At 39.9% G+C, this 21,811-nt stretch overlaps 1 protein-coding gene across 6 annotated transcripts in view; it reads right to left on the reverse strand.

Moving 5' to 3' along the window:
- Positions 1-415: 415 nt before the first annotated feature.
- The window catches only part of MOSMO (modulator of smoothened), a 29,290-nt gene continuing 7,894 nt past the window's right edge, over positions 416-21,811 (reverse strand). For 3 of the 6 annotated variants that reach the window (XM_039732304.1, XM_039732305.1, XM_039732303.1), the window contains 2 exons: positions 10,819-11,031; positions 416-4,214 (listed from right to left, as the gene is read on the reverse strand). In XM_039732304.1, coding sequence (XP_039588238.1) covers positions 4,030-4,214; positions 10,819-11,031 — 398 coding nt within the window. In that variant the 3' untranslated portion in view covers positions 416-4,029. Of the gene's footprint in view, positions 4,215-10,818; positions 15,031-16,531; positions 18,185-21,811 lie in introns of those variants that run through there. The other 3 variants (XM_039732307.1, XM_039732306.1, XM_039732302.1) reach the window with 3 other exon arrangements.

Below are 21,811 nucleotides of genomic sequence, written 5' to 3' on the forward strand. Positions count from 1 at the left end.
TCCCGCCGCCTGAGGGCGCCGGCGGGCGGGAGGCGAGGAGCCCCGCCGGGCGTGAGGGGACACACCTGAGGGGAGAGACACCTGAGGGGGACACACACCTGAGGGGAGAGACCCCTGAGGGGGACACACACCTGAGGGGGACACACACCTGAGGGGAGAGACACCTGAGGGGAGAGACCCCTGAGGGGGACACACACCTGAGGGAGGAGACACCTGAGGGGACACACACCTGAGGGGAGAGACCCCTGAGGGGACACACACCTGAGGGAGGAGACACCTGAGGGGACACACACCTGAGGGGGACACACACCTGAGGGGGACACACACCTGAGGGGGACACACACCTGAGGGGAGGAGACAGACACCTGTGTGCGGGGTGGGGTCAGTTCCAGTCAATGCAGCCGGAGGCAGTCGCTTTAGTAGACAATTTATTTTGATAAACTTGCTCAATAACAAAAATACAAGTGAAGAAAATTATGTTCATTTTATACAGTTTGTATTAACATTTGTTCGGAAATCATTAATTGAAAAAATGCTCTAACCAATAGAAAACAACCCTCAGTAAAGGCCGGGGGGCGCAGGCGGCGGGCGCGGCCTCGAGCCCAGGCAGACACCATTTCCTTCATTATGTTCATCCTTCACAAAGGTTTTAAAGGACAGCTTCCATTCTCCTGTGTGTGTGTCGGGGCGAACAGGCACCTACAGCTGTGTTCTGGAGTGGTTAAACAACGGCTCGGGAACGCAGGGACGGCAGGAGGGCCGGGCTCGGAGTGTGGCTCTGCCCGCGGGACAGCGGCAGCAGCAGCGCACGAGGCGCCGGACATGCGGCTCTGTGCCCGGGGAAGCACACCCTCCCCGGGACTCGGCCAAACAGCTTCCAGGCGATTCTTTCAGCTGAGCTCAATGGTGAGCTTTATACAGACAAATTGACTTTAGTTTTTCCTTCTGAAAGAGTTTTCAAGTTTCCAATCTTACATTTTGTTAGCCAAATAAATGACAAAGTGTGCACAAATTACATTATGATAGGGTATCAAACCTTTGGGAGGATTTAGAAGCAAAAGAATGAATGGAATTCTCTAGTGATGTATAAAATGAGCTGTCCTTCAAAAAGTTAAAAAATAATGGCTGGCAGAATCAGAAAAGTTTATGTAAACACTCAACACAAATATGGGATTACCTTTGGAGAAGATTCATATGGAAACATTTGCTTTTCATGAACTGAAAAAGTCTACAGATGTTTAGGCATGTTCAATACGAACTTCCTGTAGTTCAAAACAAGACCTTGTGCAAATAAAACCTATAAATAGTCTTCAGCAGATTTTACAGTGATGCTCTTAGGTATGAAAAGAATGCACACAACTTTAAAACAAAAGTAACAGACATAAGTTTGACAAATGATTGCACCATAAAACAGTGTTTTATATACAGTTTACAAGATATGATTTTCTGCTATAAATTAATACTGTACTATATAGTACTTAGTGACCTTATTAAAAGCAACTGTTGACAGCTGTCTCTTCAATTACTGGTTTGGGTTTTTTTAAAATGCATTTGGCCGCATCTATTTCTGGACTTGAAATGCTCAAATATTTAATAAATCTATTTGCTAAACCTCTGCTAACATTTAATAATTCATAGCAATAGCACTGGCAGATCAGATCAATTTCCAGTCAGCCAGCCACAGTCTGGGTATGCTCCAAGATAAGTTTTTGTTTGTTTTTAAAAAAATTATTATTATGATCCATTTAATCAAAGCCTAAATCCACATGATGTTACAATAACTGAAATAAGTAAGTTGGAGGGGCGGGAAGGGAAAGAAATTTTAGCAGCTTAGAAACTCTCCCCACCCCCCAGCTGTGTTCCAGTCACAAAAATCTTGAACTATTTACAAGTGTAACATTTCTGAAAAGATAATTTCTAATCCAAGTTTTAGTGAATACTTTATCTTAGGACACAGTAGTGACACACCAGAATTTTGAAACATATCAAGCAGCTGAACCCTGCCTTTTACCTCCACCACTATCACTAGGAGCCTCAGACTGCCCATGCAGATGAAGGCTTAAATTAAGAACCAAATTATAATTATTAAACCATGACTTCCAAGTAAGTGCTTGGCTGTATTTACAGATTAGTACACTTTGGAAAAATTTAGTGATCCATAAACACTCCATTCTGCTTGTGAATGAGCTGACTGGAAAAAAAATTACTTAGAAACCATTCCAGTGGCAAGTTTGGTCAAAAATTTCAAAAGAAAATAGACATTAACAAATTACATTTTTGTACTAAAATACCTTGGGTGGGGGAGAAGGAAGAAATGGAGAAAGGCAGGGACCCACAATAGTCTGAATGGCACAGAGTTTAAAATAATTGTGCAAACTGTGTTATTTTTAAACACTCCACCTTATCTGGTAAGTGATTACTTTGGAACCTGCTGCTTTTACTTTAACATAAATCTCATCCTAAAATGACTGTCTATACATTAATGCAGTTCCTCTAGTAAGTTCAGTGAAACAGTGCTCAAAACAGATTTTTTTTTTTTTTGTTTTCTGAATGAATCTCAGACAAACTATGAATAACAGGAAAACAAATACTGACAGTGCAGGCAGCTTCCCTGGAACACCAACCTTGCAGTGAATTAAGATGTCTGTGGATTCAATGGTTTATCCACATGTTGAAAAATAAAACTACTTTTAGTGCGGAATATTTACTCCAAATTTTGGTGGCCATTAAATCTACATCTAAAATAACAACTTTAGTAAACAAGGCATACATTTTTAACAATTATATTGCTCATTTTTTTGGCAAAGATGAATTAATACTCAGCTGAAATAAGTTCATCCATCTTTGCAGTGGGATAGTGTTTGCATTACTTTAAACATTGCATTTTATATGTGCTAAAAGGAATGCTTACCTATGGTAAAATGCTGTGCTTGAACATGTATGAATGCTAATGTAACAATGAAGTAGAAAAAAAGAGATTTTTCTGTACAACAGTTGCTAATAATTTAAATAGTGTCAGTTTCCCAAAATTAGGATTTTAAGGTATGACATGATCTCACCTTCTACCCTCATATACAAATAAATTACCATAAAAAGAACTTTAGCTTAACTTAAAATTGCACCTAGAAAGGCATGGGATCGTTTGTACCTATTACAAAAAACTGTTAAAATCAAGGGCTGCTACAAAGAATGAGGTAAACTGAAGACTCTCAGCTATGTGGCCTTCAGAAAAATGGCTTTTTTCTATTGAGTTCTAGTTTTGCACACCACAGTGTTTTGCTAGCAAAGCATTCGGAGTTCTTTTCCAGGAATCATCTGTGTGTATATACATATATATACATATGTGTATATACACACACACACACATACACACACACTGTATACTGCATCAGCAAAATATATATATATTTATATATATATATTTATATAAATATAAGGACGAAATCCCCCTCTAAAATGTTCCTTAGTGTTTCCTAGAGCTTATGGGGGAGCAGGGGAAGTATGTCTTTTTGCTGTTACATACGTTGAGAGAACATGTTTTGATCTATTGGCTTCTTGGTGCAGTAATGCAAGATTGATCCACATTGGTGCCAAAGGCTTTGCTCATCAGAAGGAAGATGTAAAACTAATCTCCTAAACAGCGAGGCCAGCCTCACTTGAGTTCCTCCACAACCCTCTGGTCCACCACAAAGTTCATAAATACTTTGACTTCCAAATTGTTAGACATTAAAAACAGAACAGTCCAGTAACGTGGGGCGTTTTGCTTGTCAGTGTAAAGCATTCTTCACTAGTTCCTATCACAGTGCAGACCTGACTGCATTGAAGTATGCTCAGGAGATTAGTCAACGTGGTCTGTATTTGGTTATGGGAAAGGCTCTCCTTTTTTTCATCCAAAGTGCATAGTGAGAACAAGTCAAAGCATTCCTCTTTTCAGTCAGTGTTTGATAGTCTGATTTAGGCATCCTCCTGAGAATGCAATTCTGATGTCTTGCTCTTTTCCAAAATAAAGTCCTGCAGTCCAGACATTCATCAGCCAGGTAAACAAACTTTGCCAGCAAATAGAAGTCCCACTATTGTAAAGAAAATGGATAAGACAAACAGTACATACGAAGACCCAACCACTGTGTTATTGGGTAATTTATAGGGTTGACCTCCAACTTCATTGATGTAAAATCCTATTGGAAATATTAGAGCTGCCATACAGAATAGAATCACTGCAAAAAAAAAGAAAAAAAAACCAGTCACTGCTGTGTTAAAGTGAAAATATTTATCTGTTCACAGAGTGCTCCAGAAAAACAAGCAAAATATCCTGACTGAACTGAAGAGCTGAGATCAGAGCTATCTAGCTGATAACTTGCTTGAAATGACTGAGTAGGCTTTATAATGCTTTCAAAACATTCCTCATCTACTCCCAAGAAAGACCAAAAGTCCCCAGTTTTGACTGTAATTTCAATTCTGCTCACTAGATCCTGAACCCTTTTTACAGAATAAAAAATTGGTAGATATACTTCTATCACCATCTCAAAGTTCAGTCATTTCTTCTCCAGTTATTTTAGGCATTTTGCCCAGTCAAGATAAAGTAACATTCAACACTGAAGAAACTTTTTCTATTATCTGTTGTCTTTTTCCAACTGCAGTTGCCCTCTCCCATTCTTCACACATTCATTTTCTGTAAAAGCTTTGCTAAAAATAGAAAACATTCAGATTGTCATTACAGTTTCTTTTAAGATTAAAAGATACCAGTTTCCTAACATTATATGAATGTTTCCTTAGATAATGAAATATCCTTAGAATTTCTCATTGTAATACAATGAAATGAAAGTTTTCTGATTCAGTTTAATTCAAGCTTCTTAGTGAAAAACTAAATTCAGACTCTGCGAACAAAGAGACCAAGCAATGAGGGTTTTTATTTCACTTCAAATTCACGTATATGTTTTGTTCCTGCAACTGACTCTGTGTGAAAGTACAAGAAATCCAGAACTCCCATTAAAGAATGGCATTACAGATTTCACAGGCCTTCAAGTATCAATAGTAACCAAGATTCCTCACAGCACATTTCAATACCCCGATCAAATCCAGGAGAGAACATCCAGTGTTGTTTCCCAGATGACAACTTCAGTGTTTCTGTAGCACACCTTTGGAAAAGTAACCCTGTTTAGTTTGGATGTAGCTGTGCAGAACTCTACTGTCAACCAAGGCAATGGTGTCTAAATATGGCTCCACTGAGAGGTAAGATATTCTTCACAACAAAAAGGATTAGCTTTTGAATTGGTTTGATTGTATATGCAAGAATAAACAATTGGGATTTTTTGATCAGTATTAGAATAAAACAGAATTTTATCTGACTATCAGTTCAGTCAGGTATTAGTGCTTTACTCTTATTTCACTTTGTATTTCAGCCTTGTTTCAGACATTATTTACTGTGAGTGAAACATGGCACCACAATACCCATTATTCAACCAAATCCAATTAGATCTGGGGGGAGAGAGGAGCTGAACCTGCTCTGTTCTCTCACCAGCCCCACAAATCCACATACCAACATCTTACATGAAGCACAGCTCGCACTGAAGCCTCTCCTAGACCTCAAACTCTGCCTATAATCTGGCCACACGCAAGAAAGTTCAAGCCAAGTTACAATGCTCCTGCCTGAACAAAGTGCATCATATGCTGACTTTTTCAGCTTTCTCCAGTTAACACAGCCTGCTGCTTTTAGTTTGTTAGTACGGGACACAGGTGCTGTCATTGTCTCCTCTTTCCCTTCTCCACCACTGCAAGACAGAGGAAACCCCGGGGGATGCTGTTCCCTACTTGAGCCTCCTTAAAAGTCAAACAAGCAATATCAAAAACCATCACCTTAATCACCAGCTCCCCTGCAAGAAGTGCTGCAGGTGCTTTTGTTTCCAAAGGCATGTAAAATAAACTCAGGAGCTTGCCTGCCCCCTTCAGCCTCACCAGAACTAAGTTTCTAGTTTTTTACAAATGAGGAAATGATTGGCTGGAGCAGCATCAATATTTTTTAATGTAGCTTCACTGCTGCTCTTCCTCACTAAATACAGATGCTCCAGTTTATCCAGCCCACACTGAACCCATTTTTTAATGGACTCCGTGTATATCCAAGATGAACAGTTTACCACATATTTTATATCTTAGTGTTTATGATTTCCATAGTACAGGTCTCAGATTTGAGGAAAAAACACTAATATTCTAGAAGATACTGGGCATGATGAATCTGCATTCAGAGAGTGTCCAAGGAGGACCTGGGCATAAACAAAGAAGGATGCTTTCGTAAACCATGATCCACATCAGAACATCAGCTGCTCCTTGTCTTCCAAAACACATGAAGCAGCTTTCACACCACCTTGAGCCAAGAGCAGCCAGCACCAGGATCTTTCCTTCGGCTGCCAGGGCCGAGCAGGAAAACCCAGATGTTCCACTGGAGGGGGCTCGTGTCTCACTCGCACCGTGCCCGCACCGCCGGGTTATTCTTCAAAGGGGAAGGGAAAGAGCACGATCAGAAAACAGCTGGAACTGCACAGATGCCACATTCCTGCTCAGTGCCACCTCGTTAGGCCATCCATCAGAACAGAACCAAAAACCCAGACACCAGATGTTAAACATCAAACAATGAAGAAAGTTTTAATCGACACGATTATTGGTCCATGTAATTCCACATTACACAACCTAATCCTTAAAAAAAATGTTTCCTTTTCTTAATTGTATCTCAAACGTCTGAGTCCATCTGCAAAAAGCATGGGTATGTGTTTCTTGAGCAGACCTGAGTAAGCACAGAAGAGCTTTCTAGTCTGCATCTGAATGGCGCCTGTCAAAAAACCCAATTAGTTCCTCTAATTCTTCAGCTTGAAATTGTTTTGAGCATCGAATGACAACTTCAAAAGAAATCTGTTCTTAAAAAAAGGTTTAGTCTTCAGAGGCTCACTGTAATATCTGCTTGCCTCTACAGAGACACATAACATGGAAAGCAGCACCTGGTACAAATCTTTAATAACTCAAGAAGTACTTTATTCACTGGGGACACCAGACACAGACATTCACAGGATAGCTACTGTTAGTTAAGGATGTGATTATCCTGCCCCATTTTTACTTGCATTCCAAAAAGCAGTCCATTATTGCTCATGAACTTTTAAATCCTCAGGAAAGAAAAACAAACCCAAACCAAATCCAGACTCTCTGATGATTGCTGGAAAAATGGTAGAAATATGATTTTTCTGTCTAGCATCTTCTCCCTTGATACATCTCAGAGAAGCACCTCCTTCAGTCATAGCAGACACAGAATTCATTCCCTTTCTAGCTGCAGCAGATGGTGAGAGACCTGAATCTGTACAATGTAAACAGATTTACATAGAGGAAGCTCTGTGAATTCCTGCAATAGCCAAAATTGCAATAACATACATGATCAGCTATGTGGCCTCCATGGGGAATAAGCTCTGGACATTGTTTCTATTTATGGAAATTGACAGTATCTGTCAGAAGGACCATGAAAATGACAACATTTGAGATTTCCACACCTTCACCACATCCTATAAACCAGAAGATAGAAAACAAGCACCCTGAAAACACCAGAGATTGACATAAATCTGAAGCACAGGCAGCAAAATAGCAGTGTCAAAGATGTGAAAAAATACCAAAGCCAGGTCACTTTTTGGGTACCAACTTGTGTCACTATGTCCCAGGGCATAATTAGTGATGAGATGGTACAGAAGCTGGGATGGCAAAAGGCAGTTCTGGTACACAAGCAAAGGAACAGCTGATCAGAGCTTTGCCTGCTACCAACACACCAGGCACTGCTATGGGTTTGTAACACCCTGTTCACTGAAGAATCACACAAAACCTGGGCAGTGCACAGATGAACACCAGCAAGGAACAGTACATTACACAGCATCAACGTGGTACTACTGAAACACCAGTGAGAGTTTTGATGGTATCTATGCCCAGAGTGACAATACTGATCATATCAGTAGGAATACTGATTCCTGAAAGACTCTCCTCTAAAAAAATGAAGGAAAACCTTCCCATTTACCTGTACAAGACTTTTGTCACTCAGCAGTATGACCTGGAGGACAGCAATATCTCTCCTCTCCACAAAGCTGTTTGCAGAGACATCAGAAAGGATAGATTTCTGTGCAGTAAACCCACCAACAACTGGGGAATGAGGCTTGTAAATACCCTCTGGGGTGTATCCCTTCAGAAGTGTATAGAAGAAAGGGAACTGACATATTAAACTTCTGTCTTCTTCATGTCTCTTAGCTAAACAAGATAAGACCACGCTCATCAACAATTCGTATTTATAGATATGCAGATGAAAAAAAATAGCTATAGGTATTTACTTGAAAACACCTCGAGTCATCCCAAGATTACAAGCAAAAATTCAATTAAAAATGTAAGTTATACAATTATATGTAAATTCCAGCATGAACTGGACAAAAGCGACCTCTTACCAGGCTTTCCCTGCTCTCAGAGTTGTAAGGAAAAGGGTGAACAAAAGGATTCCTTTGCCTCAGATATTTACTCCAGACCCCCCTGCATTTGAAGGAGCAGAGCTGCCAGTCCCAGAGCTTCCCTTGGAAGCCCCAGCAGACTTCCCTGCCTGCCCAGGATAGCATGTCCTGCATTGTCTTCAGAAGGTTCTGTGAGAAGATCTGCTAGCAGCCTGCACGAGGCCACTGAGTTTTGAAATCACTTGCAGATGAGATGTAATACAAATATGAAGTCTTCCCTGCCCCCTCCTATTGAGTTACACATTTTCATCTAAACAGCACTGGCACTTCAGAGGAAGGATCTGCTCAGGGTATTCCAAGTTGATTCCACATGGCTGCATAGCTCCTAATACTAACCTGCAAATAGGTTACTAATTTGGGTTGCATCCAATGATCCACAGAAGTCACTCTCAACAACTTTTTGAAAAATCCAGAAATCTTCCTTCCACTCACTATTTTTCAAAATTAATTTTCCTAACAAGTGAGTTCAGAGATAAAATTCCCCATCATCTTTGTTAACAGGAATGCAAAGGTCACAGAGTTGTATGTATTGGAGATGAATACCAAAGACATTGAATTGTATAATTTCAGCAACAGAGAGATCATATCTTAATAGAATTATGAATAATTCTGACTTGCAAAAGAACAAATTAGTGTGTTTCATTATTAAACATCTCATACCAAGAAGACAAGCGTGAAATAAAAATGTCTTTCTATACTGAGACATCTAATAATGAACCTGTTGCAAGCCTGAAGAAATCTCTAGAGAAAAAAACTCACCACAAAAAAGCCTTAGGGTACCACACTTTTTGGCTGAACTAATCATCACAGCTGTAGAAAACTAAAGCTGCAGGGATGTGATGATTTCAGATATTAAAGAAAAACATTGGTATCTAGAACTCAAACTCCCCTCTTTACCCAAGAGCTTTTACTCCAGCTCTCTGTAAGCATTTTAACATTTTACAGCATTTTGACTTTAACCCCCCACCATATATAGTATATACACATTAACTATGTATAGATAAACAGGTGCACTGGAAAAGTTGGGATGGAATATTCAGTAATACTCAGATCTGCTATTTAATCATTCACTGGAAAATAAATGAAAGTCAATCACAATGGATATAGCTTTTCAATAGCTCCATTGTCTGCAGGAGCAGCACTATTAATTTAATATGCTGTGTTGCAACGTTGTCACAAAGATGGCTTTGATTGTACAAGTACCTCAGTGAAGTACCTTTGTTGAAGCTGAGCACTTTTTAATATTATTCCCTTCCCAAAAACAAGGTTAAATCTAACTACCATTAGATATCATTAGATGTCAGAGTTCCATTAAAGCTTATTTATGCCCGTGTAAACCACAAACTTGCATTTTCTAGTTAGTGTTCACACTACCTTTAGTGGTTTGTCATAATTCAAGTCAATTTAAAAGCCCTCAGGTGCTTTTGAGTTTTTTCATGTTGTCATCCCCACCATTAAGGCACCATTTCACAGTTGGGCTAAGCCTGTAACACACACCAAGAAAAGGAAGTATGAAAGTCATTCCCCTTGCTCATTATAACTGGTTCTTCTGCACTGAAGTAGCCAGAGGATATGTTTCCCTGAGTGCAAGCTGCTGGAGCAGGCTCAGCTCTGAGGAGTTACACAGGTGCTCATGCAGAGCACAGTGAAAGGAGGCAGAAAACCACTGGTACTCCTCCCTCTGCTAAAGCACGGCTGCAGGTCACTTCTGGAAGCAGAAGTCTTGGTGCTGTGAGGCACAGCAGATGCTCTGCAGTGGGCAATCCTCCTGCATAGCCAATTAGGATGCAGACATTCTGGATAAAGCAGCTGCTGTGAGCATGAAGCAGAACTGAACCAGCCTCAACCCAGAACGAGGTATTCATGAGACACCTGAGTAAGGACAGGTTACCCCAGATGTACCAACAGCCTCCTCTGCCTCAGAGAGGGAATTTTCAGTAATTGCAAGCTGCTAGGATTAAGTGCTGGGAGTGGGGAAGTATGAATACTATAACCACTCAAGTCAGAACTGACCTCTTCGATCCCTGCTCATTTTCTTAGGTCAATTAATGGTACTGCCCAGGGAAGGTAAAGGGGTCAGGCCTTCCTTTCTTCCACACCATTATTCCCTCTCAATTACAGTCACTTAAGACACCAACCCCTTTATTTCTGAATTTTTCCCTCAGATGTAGTGTTCAAAGAGAAGGAAGGTTTTGCATAGCAGGAGCCCTAAGCAGTTGCTCCTTTCCAACACTATGGTGTTACTTCAGACTCCAGCAGTTTATCCTGCATACAGGTCAACTGTGCAGTTGAGGTCACTTACTTCCAGTGAAAGCTATCCAGCGGGCATATTTAGTAGCTTCTCTTCGCCAGTGGGAAGCCACCAGCAAGCCACATGTGACAGTTAGTGAAATGATTCCCATTATGATGAAAAATAACGTAGTGACCCACTCGGGAGGCAGCCGTGGAGGAATACAGGTCCTGTCACGTCCATGGATGGTTTGACACTGTCGCACAAGGCCAACTGTGAGAGCACCTGAAAACACATAGCAGAGAGGCAAGTAAACTTTCAAAATCCTCTCTGAGGGGCGCTCCATTGCAAACCACAGCTCAGAATTGCCCCAAAGTAAGGGAGTCTTTCTTTGATGAACCTCAGTAAGCCTTTCAAACACGGAGGATGGGGGGCATGCTATAAACATCTGTCTTCATGTTCCTTCATCACATGCTTGCACAAGCTGAAGTGAGATGGCTGCAAGCTGTATCTGGTTCCTGAGTGGCAATCAAGGTCTAATCAAAGGGATAAAGCACTTGTAATAAAGCCTGCCAATATCTGCTAACGTGGTAGCTGACTTGCATAGAGGATCACTCCCTCATCTGTGCAGGATGAAGTACTTTTATAGTCTAACAAAATGAGTTGCAGCCCCCCTAAAATGCATTTAATTGTCTAATATCTTTTCCCCTCATTTGTAAATACAGCTTTAAGCCTCTGACTTTTGCAGCAGAAACTGCATTTGATTAATGTATGATTTTAAAAACATTAAAAAAACCCCACTTCTTGACAGTAACTCATTAAAAAGAGTCCCTCCATGCAAGACTGATCAATCCTTTTGATTGCTAACAAGAGTTACTACACACAGAAACTGGGAAATCTACAGAAAAGATCTATCAAAAAGATCCTAGAAAAGGATAAGATTGGTACAGGAATCGTAAAGATTTAACCAAAATTGTGTATTTTCTGTTAAATAATAATTTTTTTAAAAAATCTTCTTTTAAATCCAAGTCAGTGCTTTTGAGACCCATAAAGAAGCTTTTAGTGAGCGTTAATAATTATCTTTCTAACCCAAATTTAATATGCAATATTAAGATTAATTTCTTCCACTGTCTCTTAAACATTAAGTTCTAGATTTCTCAATTTTGTCTTTTCTTCTGAACTGTTGTCCTAAATAATCACAATTATCCTTTATCTACATTAGGAGCAAAACCTAACAGTGGACAGCATTAGAGACAACATCTTTCTCCACAAATTATTCAAGTAAATATTGTTTCAGTTGACCTGTTTCATGTAAAAAGGGGACAACTTAGACACAATTACAGTAAGACTAGGAAGCTTAGGTTTAGTATGTCCTTTGGAGGGAGAAACATCCATCATACTTTCTAGCCTCTTTTGGGGGGAAAGAAGAAGTGTCAAACAAAGGAGAAAGCCAACAGTCAAAAGATTAACCAGTCCTAGCATGCACCTCCTGGCACCCTGGAGCCAATTTCTACAGATCCTCTCTGCCCACACCTGAGCAATGAGTACCAGCAGAATCAGCCTCTGAGCTTAGAACTGCTGGGTTAGGAAGCAGCATATTATGTTTTATTAGATGTTTAGAGTCTTATTAAATGTACTGCTTCATATCCCAGGGGATGAGAAAGCAAAAGCAAAACCATTACTGAAGCTGTTCTGTTGAAGTATTCTTGCAACATTTTTTTAGACTACAAAATTTCAGTCTTATTCAAATATATCTTTTTAATTACACATCCATCGACTGAAAGATTCAGGGATGAATTTTCAGCGAAAAACTGAACAACTACAAAACCAATAAAGCTGGCATTTTCTACTCCAGACACACAGCAATCACACCACTGCTGTGCACCAGGATCACCCAAACCTGAGCCAGGGTTACACAAGCAATCCTGCCCAGCTCCATGCCTGCACAGTGCAGTTTACATGAACTGCTTCTCTTCCAGAGCTTGCAATGTTTCCATTGCACATCAGCTGCTGGGGCAGAGGGGAGATGTGTCCTTAAATGTCAACTCCCTGGAACACACACACTTGCAGATCCTCATACAAAACACTGAGCAGTTTCCTGTAGTTTGGGGATAAAGAAGCCATTCACTGCAGCATCATAGAACAGGAAATTAATCCAAATCACTGCGCAAGACCAGGATTTAACAACAATTTTGCTATCCTTACAGCAGAAGTCAGTTTTTTCTAAACTGCAATTCTAATCAAAGAATGACTTCATAAAAATGACATCATACACTCAATAGATGCTTTATGAATTCAAAGACCTCTCCTGACTTCAGTGGCAATAATTTAGTGCATTTTTAACTTTGGAAAAAGCAGCAATGATAAGAGTCACTCTGCATGGTACCATTTTGTGTCTTAACTGAAACTGAAAAACAGCTGCTGTAGATGAACATGTATAAGAGACAACTATTTCATTTTGTACATGCAATTTGCAGTTTATATTGAAGATATTTTTCAACTAACAAGAGCACACTTAACATGTCAGATTCAGAGAGAACCAAAGCTAAGCCCAGAAGTGCCATACCTAGAGGAAACAGAGAACTCCATCTTGAACTATTGTTTTAATGTAATTTATCTTGCTATCAACATCTACTACTCCAAAAGGTGATTTAAAAAAACCCAAACAACCACCCAAACAAAAAAACTGAGGAACGAAAATGAAGAAAACGAGAAGAAAAAATCTCTGAACTGTGAGTGTACCACAGTAGCATTCCTTCTTAATACACAAGGGCAGTTGCAGAAACTGTACAGGGAATGGCTTCCTAAACATCACTTCTGATGCCCAAATGTATTATTTTACTCTGGTGAGGGGTTTTTTGGCTTTGTTTGCTGGTTTTTTTTTTATCAGTTTTAAAATGTCAGCAATTAAATTTCAGTATCTGACATTTTGGAAGAAATATACTGAGCTTTATGGTTAAGCTCTTTCTAGCACATACACAGTATTTTGTCTTCACTCTGCTTTATGGATTACAAATCTGAAGCTGATATACTCCATATTTAAGGTTTTGAACCTTGAATTTGCAGCCTCTAGGGAGCCAAATGGAGGGCAAGAGGTCTGCGAACCATTTCTGAAGGTTTCACAAAGATAACTGGAAAATCAACCTCATTACGTGCTCATAAATTCGGTTAAAGTTCAAGTTGACTACATAGGAATACCTCACTTGTGTGCAAAAAGTGGGCACAAGGAAATGAAACCTCAGGGCTCATTCCATAGTGACAAATCTGTTGAGTTCAGACTTCAAAAGAAGTCTCTGGTGTGGAAAAACAGTTTTCATTTGCCATGAAATTCAAAAGCAGAGCATGTTTATATGGTATTTTATTCTGTTGGTTCCATTCTGAAGCAATCAAGCAAACAGTTGCCAGGGAGCTGCAAACAAACTTGTTACAGAAAATCTTGTTTCCCCTTATCTAGTCTATCATTGAAAAGAGGGATATAAAATTGCACAGAGTTTTTCTGCCTGTAGTTAGAGAAGAGCTCAGCAGCCCATCTCAAATCAATCACCAAGTTCCACCGAGATCCATAAGGAAAGGTTTTTAAGTCATCCTCTCAGAACTACTTCAGCATAATTGCTGAAAATCTAAGCACCTAACACAGGTATGGAACAAACAGCACAGCTAATGCCAGTAGATTAGGCAGCTGAAAGATGGATCCAGCCCTAAATATTTGCAGTGCAGTAAACACAGCTGCCCACCCACCTCCCCCTGCCTGCAAGGATCAGAGCCACAGTGAGAACCCCGAGGTGCAGGGGCTGCTCCCCTGCTCTCACCTGCCTCTCTCCCCAGAGCTTCTGAGACTGGCATTATTCAGGTCAGTACAGCTAGAGCAGGAGGTGATTAGGACAGATATGCTAATTACTAAAAATGAAATTCGACCTTTATCAAATCAGAGAATGCTGCACTGAGTAAATATTACTGAAGTGGTCCTTATTACTTTCCAGCAAACCTATTCCCTGAAGTGCCAAAGCATTTCTAACACATTAAAAAGCCTCTCAGTAGTGACAGTCTGTGTATAAACAGGCTCCAGTTAATTTCAGAGAAAGATTTTTTGATCATCCAACTCCTCAAAACCACCAGTAATGCTCATTTTTGGACACTGCATATTTTTACTAGAATCAATGATAAAAAGGATCTTGAACAAATACACCAACGCTGGGGAGCATCACCTATGTAACCATTAAATTTCAGAAAACCATTGAGGAAAAGAGGGGGAAGGGCACCAAACCAAGCAAAGGCAAGCCCTCATTTCCCCCCTGGTGCAGATGTGCAGCTGCCAGGGAGCCGACCCCCAGGTCCCCCTCCAGCCCCGCGGTGCTCTGCCATCCCTCTCTTGTTTCCCTGGTAACTACAGAGCCACCAAGGAGGAATCACACTCTACAGAGAGAAACAAAGATTGCTGCAGCCCTTTAACTCCCCCTCCTCTACATCACTTCTGAATTATTAAAAGTGGCACAGCGATAGCACGGCTGGAAAGCAGCAGCATAATAATGGCCACTCAGATGTTCCGTGTTCATCTGTTACCTGAGTGCCAGGACACGCGGGATCAAGTGTGCCAGATGGACACAGGAGAGGTGCCACTGCCATGAGGAGCTCTCCACAGCACCAGAAACAACTAATATGGTAAAAGGAAGATGCAGTGAATGAGGTGGGGCTCAAATGTTAGGAGGTCCCTAACACTGAGAGCTCTGCAGCTATGAACCTCCAAGGCACAAACCCTCAGAACTGTTCTTGCTCAGCCTGGGTACGGTACCTCCTCCTCCTCTGCACTCCCTACTGTCCCAACTTGAAAATTAGTTTATCATTTTAGACAAAATGCTATTCCTTGGGTTTAAATGCATCTGAAATTCCTTACATTCCTTACTTCTACCTCCAATACATCAACCACATCCTTACCAAAATGCTCTATGCCAACATTTAGTAAGTATTATGGCGAATATGGCTTGTGAGGGGGTTAAAACTGGATCTGCCCTCAGAAAACCACCTGCTCTCCCTCCTTCCTTGTCCTGATGAGATGGGGTGGTACTGCTGGAAATGCCAGTTGTGACTGGCAGATAGTTCCTACCCAAAGGAGAGACTTCTCTTCAGTGTACTGTGGACTTGTTAAACCATCTTTGCTAAGTGAAAAGCAGTGTTTAGAGGTTTCTTAATGAGGCGCTGGTGACATAAATCTTAGAGCACTTCCAGTGTGGCAAGGACACTGCTAAGTTTTATGTTTTAGTAATGAGCACAGTATATGGAGCTGTGTTATTTGGGCACACTAAAACATTCATTGCTGCTGGTTAGGTAACAGTCACATGCCTGGGAATGACATATGTGAAGTTAAGGGCACCTCAGTTAAGCCATTCCCAGTAACTCCCACTGGGCCACAGACAAGGACAGCTTGGTTTTGGAAAATTTCTAAGTTCTATTCAGATTACAAACTTGAATGGGAAAAGGTGCAGGTCCACCTAAGAGGAACAAGCTCCTGCAATAAGCAGAGCTGTAGCTTGTTGCCCATCCAAGTGGAAACTTGAAAGGTCTAAAGAAGACACGGTGATTTGGTCATGGCAGACTAATTCTAGGCACCAGTGTTAAGGATAACCATCAAGCTGGCATTGGCCAGCTTGCCTTTAACATGTTTGCTGCTCCTTGCCTGCAACCAAGCTCTCTGACAGAAGACTGCTCTCAATGTGAGTGAAGCGAAGCCGAGGAATTTCTGAGAGGAACAAACAACACAGCACGGAAAGAACAGTTCCAATGCACCTACCCATATAGGAAACAAAGAGGAGGGACTTCCAAGAAGAACATTTTCAAAGTCATCAAAGGAATTTGGCAGTTGAAGTGGGATGTTTCCCATTCTTAACATATGGAATTTATTTTCCTGCAACAGGCACTTGAAGGGATGTTGCTGTACAAAGGGGGAAGAGAGAATGACTTCTTTAGGTTTATTTATACGTATTTTATTTTGGGCAAAATTTCTATGAATTCTATAGTCTAGGTAGTAGTTTCTTGGAAACAGAGAGCTCTCCCTTCTGCCTTTCCCAAAATCCAGGGAACTGACAGTACTGATCATTCCCTACCACAGTCTTGGAGGTACTCCATACAGTTAATTCTACTTTTCCAGTGCAAAACTGATTAGAAATCAGGCCCTGTACCCTCTTATGAGATTAGCCATGCTCAGAATAAGCATTGTAGGGGTTAGGGGAAAAGTTATGCCTCTTTAGAATAAGCACCTCCTCTGGTGTGAAAAGGAAAAAGATAACAGCATCCTGCTGGTTTGCAAAATAAAGGAGGAAAAAAGATTTAACAATGTGGGGAAAACCACCAGATCCTGTACAGCAAGGCCCATGTTGTAAGAATCAAACAAAATCATGGGGTCTCTGAAAGTCAGGTCCCACTGAATGAGGCCCACAGGCACAGCTCACAAAATTACTCTGGATCTACAGTTCACAGTTGTAAGTGTTTACATTACAGCCTTGTAAATTATAGTCATCATCTCAATTTTCAACCTTGACCCACTAATTCAATTTTTAAAAGTTTACAGCCTCAAACAGCATCATATCAGAGCATTTTAAAAAACAGCACATACACATCATTAACTGCAACTAAGTAACTGTATGCAAGTTGAACACCTGGTCTTCCACATTTTTGTTTCAGTCACTGTAGGACAACACAGTAACTGAGATATACCTGGATAGGTATAAAGGGTATATAAAATAATAAAAAATAAGATCAACTGCCAGTCTCTAATTTAGTATGAGAATACAGTGTCTGGCACAGTTCTTACAAAAATAATTACCTCTTTAGTGAGGGATGGAGGTAGTTTGAGTAGATGCTCTTTAGCACTTATGCTGCTAAAATAACCTTGAGGTTACCATGCACATACAGTATTCAGGATGTAGCAGAACAGATTGATTCTTTCACCACGGATGTTCCAGTAGTTTGTTCAGGTAGTAGATTAACAGGAAACCAAGACTCACTAAAATAAGATTTATGAATGTTAAAGGATGATCTACAGGAAGGCTGAAAAGAATAACAGAGGACCAGCTGCAAAGGCACAGAACATAGAATAGTTCAAAACAAACAGATTAGAAATTATCTTTCCCACCTTTTATATGCCAAATCTTATACTTTTGGCCTTCACTCCAATTTGTCTCTTGAATCATCTAATAGGTATCATAACCCTGGGAAAAAAAGCTTTGGAGTTTCTCACCTTCAAGAAGACAAGATGTAAGATCAATTCATATATCCACTGGATTTCTATTGGTATGAAGCAAACAGCTAAAAAATATTTATACTATGTTAAAAAGTCAGTTTTTAAAAAAGACCTAGATTTACTTGTCAAGTTGCTATTACATCTAGAGGGCCTCTTTTAAGAACCTTGTTGTAAGAGTCCTTGTTGTAAGAGTCCTTGTAAAATTATGTTATACAGCATGTTATTTCTCTTCTACTCTATTTATCCCCTTCTCTCATATCTGATGCTCTCTTCTTTCCAAACTTTGAAATGGATCATCCTTCTTGCTCTAGAGATGTAAAGGATGTTTACTTGCTTCAGGAACAAAGTATTCTTAAAAATATTCATACAGGTGAGGCAATATTCCTGGCTTCAAACACAGCTTATGTTAACTATGAGGAACCTACCAATTTCTCTATATTTAACAATCTAATTTCCAGAGAACTGAACTTATTAGGTACCATTTTTGGTACTCCTTCGTAATCTTACTGAATTTAAAGAGAAGAATTCCAAATTTTAAAGTCTAAAGCCAATGTCCAAATAGTTGTGGTATATTAGCAGAAAAGCCCCTGCCTTGCTGCTGAAGAACATCTGGTGCCAAATTGCCTCAAAATTTTTCAATTCTGTGTTTGTAGCATGCTTAATGCAAACCAAATCCCCCCTCCACAACACCCACAGTCTTTGCCCTCCCTCTTCCTTTCCCAAAGAGAAAAAAAAAATCAGGGGCCATCTATTGAGAAAGACTTACACATATTAGAAAAGTTTATTACTACAGATGACAATCATTATGATACATTAGTTCTAAGAGATCCCTAAATTGCAGACATTTGGACTAATAAAAATGAGTTTATTTCTGAATTCTAGTAACTTTCAATGCCCTGCTGCTTGTGTATTGAGTCTACTTAATGTTTTTTTTTAATTTTGCAACCCCTCTCTTTTTTAGATTTTTTTTGATGGATCACCAGACTCTCTAAGAGCTACCCTCGGGCACTAATGCAGGAACAACTCTCCTGACACAACAAAGGCTGTGTGTTCTCACATATCAGAGCCAAGAAGTCTGCCTGTGCTGAAGGTATTCTTTCTTTCAGAAGAAGGTTTTCATTCCTACTTCAGAAGACAGCATTAATTAAATGTTGGTTAAAAGGATCTCTAATAAGCTGCATTCTTCTGGTTGTTTATTTTCTAACACTATAAGCATTTTCACAATGAAATAGTTTTGTCAGTGACTAGAATCTTTACAGTTTCTGAAGTGGCAAGGGCCTGGAAAAAAGGAGAGAACTTTCCTAAAATAAGAAAGCAATGTTTTATTTAGTATAAAACACAAACAAAGAATCTAGTTATTTCCATTTTTCTCCAACCAAAGTAGAGCTACTCAAAATTGACAAAATTCACTGACTAAAAAAAGAAAGATCAAAGGCAGTGTCAATATTTTAAAATGATTTTTTGAGTCAGCCACACCATTTTATGCCATATGTTCAGCTGAAAGCCACAAGCTATGACACCCACAGCTGTTCTGCCATTTAACATCTGATGAGCTTGTGTTCTTTTTAACAGTTAGTTATGTTTGGCTTCAGAGAGAGCTGTAAGATGATACCTCTTTATCCAGTACAGCACACAACCCTGCCCCAACCTTCCCAGAAGTGCTCTGCTCAGCACCTGCAGGTGTAAGGGTGATGTGCAGGTCTCTGGGGCTGCATCACCAGTGACATGAGGTGGCCAGGCTGGGACAGCAAAGGTAGCACCAGGGTTTGCCATGTGGTACAACACAACACGACCAGAACAACACAGAAATTCTGGATCTCACAGTGCAGTAGTTCACCTTCCACACAGGTGTTTCATAAGATGCTGTGTTCACAGAGTGGCAACAACTGGACTTCAGAGCCCTCCATTTTTAACTCCTGCATATCCAAAAGCATAATTTCCCCAAGTTAGCTGAGTTATAAACTTATTAGATGTGTTCAAGCAGATCAGGACAGATACACCAAAGTTCCCAAACCATACCAACTACAGTACTCTATTGTTCTGCCTCTTTTAATTCATGGAGAGAAAATAACTCTCAACCTTCCCAGTTACAGCCTAAAGCAACTTCCCTAACATAATGAGAAAAGCACTCAATGTAGGGGGAAAATTCAGGTCCTGGCTCTGACTTCAAGATTGCCTGTGCATTTTAACAAATTAAATTCATGAGGAATAAGGATCATCTTCCTCTATCAGACATAACTGTTGTGCTTTGCACTGATCTCAGCTTGCATCAGACATGCTCCAAGGACACCCACTGATCTGGCTCCTCCATGGCCTCATGAATCACCAGTGGTGAAGGTGAAAAGAGAAGTGTTGAAATGCATTTTGGCATTTATATGGTTACAAACACATTTGCAAAGTTTTAGTGTCTGTTCTGTAAACAGCCTAAATATACCTTATGTGCTTCAGTGTTTGCCTACACCTGAGCATAACTCTCTCTTGGTCCACTGCTGACAGAATATTTTAGGCACAGATTACCAGAAAGTACAAGAGACTATGCTAAATAAAGAACAGAACATTCAAAGTCCAAACCAAATGTACTAATGATTGTGGCAGTTTCTTTACAGCACATAACTGCTGGCAGGATTGTATTTATAGCAATGAGGACATGAGAAGGGAGGTTTGCAGGTAGAAGTAATCCTTCATTAAAACCACTAGAAAAAATGGAAAGATTAAGCACATTTCTGGTCTTGCAAGACAGACACACAGGTTACCAACACTATACTTGCTGGGGATATACAAGATCCTGTCTTTGTCTACCAGACTTGCTTTTTTCATAAGGCACTTTTATCAACTGAAGAACAGCACCTATTTACCCAAAAAATGTACTTCATTGCAACTAGAACAGTACTTCAAGTAAAACAAAACTTAACCGTAGCTTTTGTTCCTAAAGGTGCTTTCTAACTGTTGCCAAATCTGTGTATGACATGCTAGTAACAACTGGGAATATAGGTTAAACTGCACTTCAAATAGGGATTAGGTACAGGGCCAAGATTTTATTATCTACAAGTAACACTTCATGTGCTGAAAGACAGACTGAGATACAGCTGAACTACATACAAAGTTGTCCTTCAGGACTGCTGGCACACAGTTTCCTGGCTAATTAACATTTTAAGCCCCCACAAATACAAAAAGCAAACTGGAAAATAAACCAAACCAAACTCCAACTTTCTTCTGCAATAATATTTCTCAAATTTAGGCATTTACTTGCTGTTCCCATCACAACAAAAATATTAAAAACAAAGAACAATAGGAGTACAGGAAGCATAATCAGGATTTATCCTGAAGTACGTATTTTCTTATTGCTTTTGCTAGGGTAAGTCCTTGTTTTAGAAGCCTGCATAATTTAAGCCTGAATTATTTAGGCAATTAACAGGTGCTGTCTGTGTGGTGATAACACTTTCTCCCTTATCACAATTTGGCATCTACAAAAATAGACTGTTAAGAGTCTGGAGAGTTCTCTTTTTTTTTACTCGTATAAGAGAAGACAGACCATTCCTGAAGTTAAATTTGCACTTCACTGAAATACCATTTTATTGAAACAACAAGGCTGAGTCCTTTCTGAGCAAGTAGGACTGTTCTTGAAAAGCAACCAGATGTTATATAGTGCTCCAAAGAACGTATCTGTTAACAGATGCTTATACAGTTGTTATATAGACGTTTTGAAACAGATTCACTCTAATTTTAGATTTTATATAAACAACCAAGAGATCCTCTGTTCTTATCACCAACTTCATCTTACTGAACATCAGCTTACAGGGAACATTTACTTCAGATTACACTGGGCATAAG

This window comes from Passer montanus, unplaced genomic scaffold (assembly GCF_014805655.1).
Source record: "Passer montanus isolate IOZ18808 unplaced genomic scaffold, ASM1480565v1 scaffold8, whole genome shotgun sequence".
Classification (NCBI taxonomy): Eukaryota; Metazoa; Chordata; class Aves; order Passeriformes; family Passeridae; genus Passer; species Passer montanus.